Below are 10,058 nucleotides of genomic sequence, written 5' to 3' on the forward strand. Positions count from 1 at the left end.
CGGCTGCAGCACCATACGTGTCCCAGGACCCGTCCCACCGAGCATCTCGGTGCCGCTGCAGCAGCGCGCGGATGTCCTGGACATGAACCGGCTGTGGCACCTGCAGGCTCCGGCACCCGCGTGGCGGCCGCGAGGGACCCCAGGGCACCCCACCGAGGAGGGGCAGGCCCGGGAGGACGGCAGCGGGAGAGGAGCAGCATAAATAAGAGGAGACACCGGGGACAGGCTTCACCCTTCCTCGGCCGGGGCGCGCGGGAGACGCCTCCGGCCGGCGTGGCGGCAGCGGGGCCGCGCGGGTGGCGGGCGCCGCGGTGCGAGGGGCCGCGCTCACGTGCGCTTGGCGTGCAGCATCTCGATGAGCAGGTTGTTGCAGGGCACCTCGCCGCTCAGGTGCTTGTGGTAGAGGTACTCCTCGGCCTGCATGCTCAGCGCCCGCACCTCGGCCAGCCGCAGCAGCAGCTGCCGGAACTTGTCCGCGGCGTGGGGGTAGTGACACACCGTGTACTCGAGCAGCGCCGCGTTCGCCTTCTCCTGCGCCTCCTTAGCCAGCGTGTGGTTCTCCAGGTACTTCACATCTGCAGCGGGCAACGCGAGAGGGACGGTGAGAGGTGCTGGGCCCCCCTCGCACCCGGGGGAGCCCCAAGGGACCCCCAGGACAACTCCAAGGGACCCCAGGACAGCCCCAAGGGACCCCGTGCTGCTGCTGCAGCGCAGAGACTCCCAGGCCCTGCTGCTAGAACCCCTCCCTACAGCCATTAATCTCCGAAGGTCTGGGCAAGAAAAGCGGAATTAATTCCCCTATAAACCCGGCCTTTCCAAAGCGGCAACAGGCTCAGCGCACATGGTAACGCTAATCCGGCAGCGCGCCGGTAATCCCGCGAGGGCCGCGCGCACCGAGGGCGGCGCGGGGCAGCCACGGCCGGAGCAGGAGCCGCGCGGCCAGCCCTGCCGCACGGCCTCCAGCCCAAAGTCCAGGAAATTCCCACAGAAGCGGGAACCCACTGGGAGTTTGGGCTTTAATCCTTATGAGCATACAGAAATAGATGATATAGAACTATATGGAAATGCTGATATTAATTAAAGTGCTTCTATTAATTAAAATCATTATATAGACATGCTTTCAAAAGTCTCCTGTTTCCCAAGAGAGAAACCTCAGGGCGCAGAGGTGGCCCTGCACTTTGGGCCCCGTTTCTGGCTCTTCTGCCCCCAGCAGCTCCGCTTTTGGCCAAGCTGCACCTTATCAGATCACGGGTCCCTCTGTGCTGCCGTGTCGGCTCCCATCACGGCCGCCTCCCTCTGCCCGGGCTTGTTGTTATGAAATCTCTTTATCTGCATAAGGTTATTGTGCATGTCATTAAGGAAAAAAAGAAGTTATATTGATAAATGTCAAACCTATCCCCTGAGCTGGCTCAACAATAGCTAGTTCTGCTCGATGAACTCACCTGGTTCTCTGAAAGACCCTATTCACTGTTTAATTGAATATTTGAATAATCTTTTCATTCCTGCAAGGAATAAAGAATGTTGTCCAAATAACATTGACTCACTTCATTTAGAGACACTGCAGCAGTTGCAAAGACTGTCCTGTGACAAAGCCGCCCATCACACATACAGATATGCCTGGGATTATTTCTATGCCCTCAAGTGTTCTTCCTATTCACGGCGCCTTTTGTTTGGGAGAAGCTGCTGATAAATTGCAAACGCTTAAGGGAATGTGGGCTATAAAAGCCTCTCTTCCTCCCCTCCCCGAGAGTAGCTGCTTCATGAATGTAAGTCATGAAATCGAATGATAGGTCAATCCATTAAGGCTCTATTAAGCCCTTCTGTAGAACAAAGCTAACCTGTGCCGTCCTCATAAATATTGCTATTTTGAGAAGCCCTAATTTTAATTAAATCTCTTTACCTGCTCAGGAGAGAAATCTATTTAGGACTCAAATGGCCGCTCTTGTGAGCGGGGCTCGGCTTTGATTGCACTGTGGCCGAGTGGGGAATGTGGAAATTCTCTTGTTAAAGGCAATTACATCCCGCACATAATACACGGGCCCGGCCACTACAGCTGAGCCTGCGAAGGGCAAATTGCGCTGAGAGCGCCGCAATACGGGCAGGAAAAGTTGCCTTTGGGGCAGGGGAGCTATGGGAAAGCACAGCTTGCTCGGTTGGGTTTTGTTTTGTTTTTCATTTTTTGCTTTCTTTTCTCCCCAAACCATCCAGAAAACTGCCGCTAAAGGAAAAGAGGACTAACAGGAGGCAATCCCAGCTCCTTGGGGTGCTTCCTGCTGCCGAGCCCACGCGGTGCAGGACCCGGGCCGTGCATGCACCGAGGAGGCCGGTGCTCAGCAGCTCTCCCACCCCGGCTGCAGCGCTGCTGTTCCCAGCGCGGGCACTGTTTGTGTTGCTGCTTATCGCCGCCTGAGCAGCAAATTGCCGGATTTGATTTCCCTGGGTTCCATAACAGCTTCGGAGCAAAGGAAACGTGGCGGGCGAGGGCGGCACCGCTGCGGGCGGCAGGGCTGACCCCAGCGCCGCGGGGCGGCGCGCGGGGCGCAGCTCCCGCTGCCGGTGCCGCTGCGGGGCCGGGAGGCGCCGCGGCCGCGGGGCGCGCGCTGTTGTGTCTAGGCGAGCGGGCAGCGCGGGAGCCGGCCCCGCGCCGCGGCCCGGCTAATCGGGAGGGAGCTGCGGCCCCGGGCGCGCCGCTCCGCGACGCTGACGCAAATGCCGAGATAGGGCCGGCCCTGCGGCGGCCGCCGTCAACACGGCTGTTTTGCAGCGCCCCTATCAGCCAGCTGGGCCTGCGGGCCGGGCGCCGCGGCGGGTTCAGCGCCAGCCTCCGCGCTCCGGCACGACGGTGGTTTGGGGCGCCCCGTCCCACGTCCCTGCGCTGGTGACACTCACCCAGGCTGAAGAGGATGAGGAACTTGAGGCAGACGAACTCCTGCCGGTCGAGCTGCAGCGCGTGCAGGTGCAGCACCAGCTCCTGTGCCCGCAGCACCAGCCCGTGCAACACGGAGCCCGCCTGGACCGCCACGGTCGACACGTCCACCTGCAAAGCAGGGGTCAGCGCCGCCGCAGCCGCACAGGACGAGGCCGCGGCGCTGCCCATGCGGGATCCTGCCCGTTCTGCCCAAGCACCTCTGCAGCCCGGCCGAAACGGCCCCCGCTGCAGCGCCCGCCGCCCCCCGCGGCCCAGGCCGGGCGCTACCTCCTGGCCGGTGACCAGCAGCACGCTGTGCTCCTTGCCGTGCTGCACCTGCCGGTAGACGTGGTCGAACACGAGCAGCTCGCTCCAGCAGTTCTGCAGCAGCTTCATCTGGTCGCCCACCTGCAAGAGAAGCCACCGCATTGATAAGGTCCCCACTGACACTGCACAGGGCTGCATTTTCCCTTGGGCAGTGCTGGGCAAGCCTAAAACCCTGGGCTGAGCTGCTCTGCAACCCGCAACGCCTGGGCTGGCCCCATGGGATGGGCTGGTCCCTGTCCAGGCTGGGTTTGGTGCCACGTTCTCTCTCCCGGGATCACCTGTGAGAGCCAGGTCTGGCCTGACCAGAGTGGAGGTTTCTCCACCTACATGGTGGCTTCTTCACCAGCGTGGGGGACCCGCGGATCACAGCACCATCGGCCTCACACACTGGGCACAGCGCAGCCCTCTCCCTGAGCCGGGAACGCGCCGGCGGGAATCACTCCGAGGCCACCGCGAGTCTCGGACAAGGCGCTCACGGGGCACTGGGAAGGCGCACGAAGAGCAGTGTCCGTGCCGGCCGCTTGAGTGCTTGTAAAGCCAAGGAGCCAAGTGTCCCTGCGCTCTGTGGGACGTGCGGTGGCCCCTCGCGCCGTGCGACGCGACGCATGGTGCGGCCCAGCCGCTCCCCACGTGAGCGCGCGCACGCGGCGCGACGGGAGCCACACGCACGGCGGGACGCGGCCGCCCGCGCGCCCGGGCACGCGCTGCCCGTCCCAGCCGCAGCGTCGCATGCGGCACCGCGCGGCCAAGCCTCGAGCGCGGCCCCCTCCTCGCCCTCGCCGCGACTTCGCGGCCGCCCTCCTCATCCTCACACCCTGCACGCGCAGGGCCCGGGGCTCCAATTCACAAACGGCCCCGCACGGTCCAGCTTCTCCAGCACAAAAGGTGCCTGCGATTGCCCGGCTCATCCCGCGGGAGCGCTGCAGCCGGAGCGGCCACCACTGTCCCCAGGCTGGTCCCTGCGCCCGCAGCACACGGACACCAGCCCTGGGGCACAGCTGCCCCTGCAAACGCAGCCAAGCAGGAGTCCCTTTTAACATCTCGTCAAGTGAACGCTTTAACAAGGACCTCACATGGACTCTCTTTAAAGATGACTTTTCTCTTTTCTAAAAAGAATAACCCAGCATTTAACCTACGCACTAAACACAGTGGCAAAAGCACACTCTCCACGGGAATTGCTCCCTGATAGTGGCTCGCTCTGGTGCTCAGTGGAAAATCCCAGCTGACTCCGTTGGTCAGGAAAGGCAGCGAGCGGGAGCGAAGGGCCAGGGCTGCTCCTGCACGCGGGATGGGGCGAGCAGCAGGGGCAGCTGCGTACGGAGCAGCGCAGGGCCCAGGGCCCGGCCCTCACCCCGGCCACTGGCCTGCGGCTGCTCCAAGCCACTCAGAAAGTCCTGGGTCGGCATCATTACGCCACACTATTACCAGGAATTAACCCAATGCCCATTTCTTTTGCCTTTGCATTTTTTAAGAAAAGATGGCAACAACAAAGGACACTAAAGGGGTGGGCAGGGAATAATCTTGTTTGTAATAGCCACAAAGGTCGGTATCATGGGGGAAACCCAAAAATGCCATGAAATCCTCAGCTGAAAGCAGGGCGCAGCCGCCCGCGCAGCACGGACACGTCCCGGGCCCCGTCCCGGGCGCCGCGGGGTGCCGGCCACGCGGCAGCCGCCGGAGCGGTTCAATCTGCTGGCGCGGCGCGGGCTGCCGGCCAGGCGAGGGTCAGGCTGACCCGCGCGGGCTGCGGCTCTGCATGCGCTCCGGACGGGCCTGCAGCGCTGCAGCCCGGCCCAGCCTCCGGGCTGAAACCAGGGGCGTTTAGTGCCCGTTCCCGGCTGCTCACCCCCGTGTGCAGGTCACCTCGCGTGGGTGTGCGGCAGCTCGTGCACAGGCAGCTCAGACACCTACAGAGACCGGGCGCTGTGCACGACCCCTTCCTGCAGCAGGCGGAATATGCGAGCCAGGCCACGTGCGTGAGCCCACCCCGCTCCCTCTGTATATATATGAAAAAATTACAGCTGAAAGGACAAAGTTGCTGGAGACTCGCGACCTGGCAAAATATATTTCCCCCCCGCCCATATTTTTCTTCCCGAAGAGCCGCCGCAAATCTTCCCCAGGGGTGACACATCTCATCTCGGCCCCGTTAAGGTTGGTATTTATGGGCGCCGGCGGCGACCTCGGCGGCCCCAGCCCGCGCGGCCCCTCGCTGCCCGCGCTCGCCGCCCGCCCGAAGGCCACCACGGCCCGTAATTCTCTGCAGTGACACAGGCTGCGGGGCCACCTCCACTCGCCCTGAAGCCAAGAGACACCCGTGGGGGCAATGCCAGGGCTCTCCGTGCTGGCATCCCAGTGGGGCATTCCCATGGGAATGGCCTATGCCTCGGGGGCTCACGATCACTGCTGGAAAACACCCCCCCCACTGTTCCCAACGCCCAGGCGGGCGCCAGCACAGTCAGACGGGCCCGCGCCGCCTGCCCGGCGCTTCCGGCCACTGTTTTATGTGGCGGGAGGCTGTTTTGGTCAGCAAGAGCCCCTGCGCCCTGCACTGCCCCTCGTAGCATGGAGGCAATTCCCAGGGCTGCTGCTGGGAGGGAGCAGGAGCGGCTAGAAAGCCGGGCAAGCCAGGATGCAGCACTGTGCCATGCCAGGATGCAGCACTGTGCCATGCCAGGATGCCGCATGCAATGCCGCACTGTGCCATGCTGCAACATGCAATGAATGCTGCCCTGTGCCATGGCGCACCCTCAGTGTTTCAGCCACCAAGATCTCCCCTCACACTTTTGCACCCGTTTGAGAGCATGGGCAACTCGCAGGCACAAACCCCGCTGCCGGCTCCCCACCCTCCACCCCGTGGTGTTTGAGACCATTTGCCTGAGTTTGTGCCATGGTTCCACCCCGGCGCCGCGTGGAGCCCGTCCTCAGCCACGTGCCCCGTGCCCGCCGCGTCCCGCTGCCCCGACCCACCTCCAGCTCCTTGAAGAAGACGCAGCTCCGCGCCCACTCCACGATGGAGAAGAGGGTCTGGTCGGCCATGCGGCACATGAGGCCGAAGGTGCTGAGCTTGTCGTGGCGGCCGCGGCCCTGCTCCTGCTGCAGGCAGCCCAGGATCCGCGCCTTCACCTGCGCCTCGTCCGGCTCCAGCTGCAGCAGCTTGAGGATGAGCTCGGGCAGGTCGGGGGCGGCGGTGCCCATGTAGCCCTCGCTGTAGCCGTAGCCCCCGGCCGCCGCCGCCGCCTCGGCGCCCGCCGCGTAGTGGTCGGGCAGCTCGGCCTTGATGGCGCGCCCGGGGAAGGCCGGGTAGTGGTAGGCGGCGAGCGGCGCGTGGGCCGGCAGCGCGGCTGCCAGCGCGGGCGTCCCGAAGGGGCCGCGCTCGTAGTCGAGGGGCGCGAGGGCGGCGGGGCTGGGCGGCAGCGCCTTGGGCCCCGCGTGCAGCCCCTGCAGCGACGCCGGCAGCCCGTAGTCACCCGGCGCCGGTGCCAACAGCGGCGGCACCGTCTCCAGCTTGAAGCCGTTGGCCCGGATCAGCGCCTTCTTCTGCTGCTTCAGGGCTCGGTCCCGCTTGTACATGGGGCCAAACTTGTTCCTCCCTCCTCGCATGCGGTCGGCTCGGACGGCTGCAGGGCAGAGAGAGGCCATGGGGCAATATTGTGCTGTGCGCCTGGGACAAGCATGGGAAAAGCCACGATGCAATGGGAAAAACGCAGTGCAAAGGGAAAGGCAGCAGCACACGGGGATGGATGGACACATGGGAAAAGCCATGGCATGCAGGAGTGGGTGGATGCATAGGAAAAGCAGTGGCACTTGGAAATGACTGGACCTGTGTGGCAGGAGGGCACCGTGGAGACCTGCCTGCGCTGGGAGGGCTGAGTACCTACTCGTCCTTTCCCAGATCCTTCCCAGCACTGGGATATGCCCAACTCCAGAGGGTCCCCAGGACACCTACGAGTGCATCCTGGCCATGAACAACAGCTTCCCTGCAGCTCCCTCCTGCTTTGCATCCTCCCGCAGCCGGCAGCTCCGCCGGGACTCCGCTCACCCCGCTCGGCTCGGCCAGAGGAGCCGGCCCCGCGGCGCTCGCCCGGCTCGCAGGGAGCAGATGTTTCCTCCGAGGCCAGAGGAGACCCAAGAATGTGTCACAGCGCGAGGAAGCAGGTGCTTCTCTGCAGCGCGGTGCCCCCGTGCGCCGGCCCCAGCCCCCGCCTGCAGGAGCTGCAGCCCACGGGAAGCCGGGCGGATGCGGGGGAGAGCCAGGGAGCCCTCAGCCTCCGCAGAAATGGGAAAAAATATATAAACGTACACATGTACATATATATATATATATATGTGTGTATATACACACACACACACACACACACACATATATATATATATATATCCCTGGAGGAGCTGGCATCACCGCTGCCGAGCACAGGGGGCAGAGGCTCCCGTTTCTCGGCCGCCCGCAGCAGCTGCCCAGGCAGGCGGAGCACAGCCGCTCTCCCGGGAAGCTCCCGGGGAATCTCCTGCTCTCCGTGGCCACACTCCATCCCTGCCCATGGAAGCGGTTGGAGCTTTTGTCCTGCCCAGCATCTGCCCCGGCGGTACCACTACCTCGGGAGAGGGAGCATCAATTTCACCCCAAAGCAGGGACAGTCTATCCGGATCATCCTTTCTGCTCCGGTGATTCCCCCGCGGGATCTCTGCAGGGTTTCCCAATGCAGCTAGCAGTGAAGCCACAATCCAGCAGCTACACGGATCAGCTGGGACTTGCTCTGCCGGCCGCTGCCCCCCAGGCTGCCAAACTCAGAGCGAGGGAACAACTGCCAGGACCAGGCAAGTCGGGATGCGGCGGTGTCTGCACCTCCATCTCCCGATGTGTCCCAAACCCCGGAGCAGCGGCTCTGCTCGGCCTGCCGGAGCGCGGGAGCTCGCGGGGCCGATCCTGCAGCGTGGAGCCGCCTCTCGCTCCCGCTCTCCCGCGCTCACTCCCCGCTCCCGCTGCTGCAGAGCGGCTGCTGTTCCCATGCAGGACGTGCAGCACCGGCTGCTTAACCCACCCTGTGCCCGGACCGCACTGCACACCAAGCCCCAGAGACAGCCCCGGCTCCGTCCTCTCGAGCTCCATGAAATGGGAAGGTTTCCCCTCTGGAAGGGTCGGGAGAGGGGGGTGGTTCATCGTGTCTTTTTTTTTTTCTTCCCATTTTTGCTTTTGCTTTTGCTTTGCAATCGTTTGCCGACAATTTGTGCCCTGACTGAGTTTTGTTGGGCTGTGGCAAGTGCCACAAAAGCCACAGTGTTAATATCTGGGCTCAGGCATTTGAATTAGCATCGACTTCCCCGACACGAGTGGAGTGACAGCAGTGCAAAGCTCACGGGGAAGTGACTGCACCTCCGGGAGCCAAGCAGCCCCAAATCCGTTATCCTCTGTGTCACCAAAGGGGGAAAAATAATTCGTAGTTTGTCTTTAGCAGTTTAATTTCATGTCTCCTAATACTGATTTGCTTTAAAACCCTAGCTTCTGCGATTATGCAATTGGGAAAAACGAAATTTCCACACTATTTTCACCTCCTTCTGCCAGTCCAAGCTCAAGAACCCCCCCTCCCCCCCCAAAAAAAAAAAAAGAAAAGAAAAGAAAAGAAAAAAAAGAAAGAAAGAAACTTAAAGGAACAAAACAAAACGGAGCCGCGGGTGAAGCGCGGAAACGAATTTGTCCTCTGCTCGGGAGGAGCAAACGGAATCGGAGCCGCGCGGGGACCGGCGGGGGCGGCGGCGGGCGCAGCCGCTGAGCGCCCGCGGGCGCGGCCGGGGGCAGCGCAACCCCCGCGAAAACGCCGCGAGAAAACGGGAAAAGCCCCCAAACCCCGCGCAGCCCCCGCGCGCCCCGCGCAGCCCCGCGCGCCCGGCGCGGCGCTACCTTCGAGGCGCATCCCCACGGTGAGGCACTTCTGGAAGCGGCAGTAGGGGCAGCGCTTGCGCTGGGTCTTGTCGATCTTGCAGTTCTGGCTCTCGGTGCAGGTGTAGTGCTTGTTGTTCTGCACCGTGCGCTTGAAGAAGCCCTGCGGCGGGGGGCGGCCATGCGGACGGGCAGCGGCCCCAGCCCGCTCCGGCCCGGGTACCGGCCCAGCCCCGGCCGCTCGCGCTCCCGCCACCCATCGCCGCTAACGAAAGCGGGGGACCCGCGGCCCGCAGCGCCCCGGCCCCGCAGCGCCCCGGCCCCGCCGCACAGAGCCCCGGTGCATCCATCGGTCCCTGCCCGGCCCAAAGCTCCGGCCCCGGTGCCGCCGTCCGCGCGGAGCCGCGGCCGGTCCCTGCGCGCGGCTCCCGGGGCTGCCCCAGGGCCCCGCTCAGTGCCCTGCTCTGTCCCCGCGCAGCCCGGCCCCGGTGCGCGGCCCCCGCGCAGCCCCGGTCCCCGCGCGTCCCCGCCGTGTCCCGTGCCTGGCGCCCGGTCCCCGCGCAGCGCGTGCGGCTCTTACCTTGCAGCTCTCGCAGGTGAGCAGCCCGTAGTGGTACCCGGAGACCTTGTCCCCGCAGACCGGACACAGCTCGTCCAGGTCCTCATCATAGGAATAGTCCATCCCCTCCGGCGGCCCGGCTGCGGGACAAGCTGCGGGTCAGCCCGAGGGGACGGGCGCGGGGAGCGGGGCGGCCCCGGCCCCGGCGCCGCTGCGGAGCGGGAGGGCGGCGCGCAGAGCGAGCGGCAGGTGCCGGCGCCCGAGCCCTTTATAGCGCCTGGACGAGCAGCTCGAGGCTGGTGCGGGAGAGCGGCCGCCCCCCCGGGGCTGGGAACCTCCTCTGGGGAGCGCGGGCGGCTCCCGCGCCGGGGCAGCGCGGGGGCGGAGGG

General features: G+C 64.3%; 1 protein-coding gene across 1 annotated transcript; it reads right to left on the minus strand.

Annotated features, from left to right (window-relative positions):
- Positions 1-327: 327 nt before the first annotated feature.
- On the minus strand, positions 328-9,826 carry NR5A1 (nuclear receptor subfamily 5 group A member 1). The gene is made up of 6 exons (XM_088525474.1): positions 9,691-9,826; positions 9,132-9,273; positions 6,203-6,852; positions 3,197-3,316; positions 2,890-3,037; positions 328-575 (listed from the first exon to the last, which is right to left on the minus strand). Exons 1-6 carry the CDS (start codon positions 9,790-9,792, stop codon positions 328-330), a joined length of 1,410 nt encoding a protein of 469 aa, XP_088381600.1. The 5' UTR covers positions 9,793-9,826.
- Between the last annotated feature and the right edge of the window lie 232 nt (positions 9,827-10,058).

The sequence above is a fragment of the Tinamus guttatus genome, unplaced genomic scaffold, assembly GCF_059628265.1.
Source record: "Tinamus guttatus ecotype Peru unplaced genomic scaffold, ASM5962826v1 Tinamus_guttatus_pri_ptg000226l, whole genome shotgun sequence".
Taxonomy (NCBI): domain Eukaryota; kingdom Metazoa; phylum Chordata; class Aves; order Tinamiformes; family Tinamidae; genus Tinamus; species Tinamus guttatus.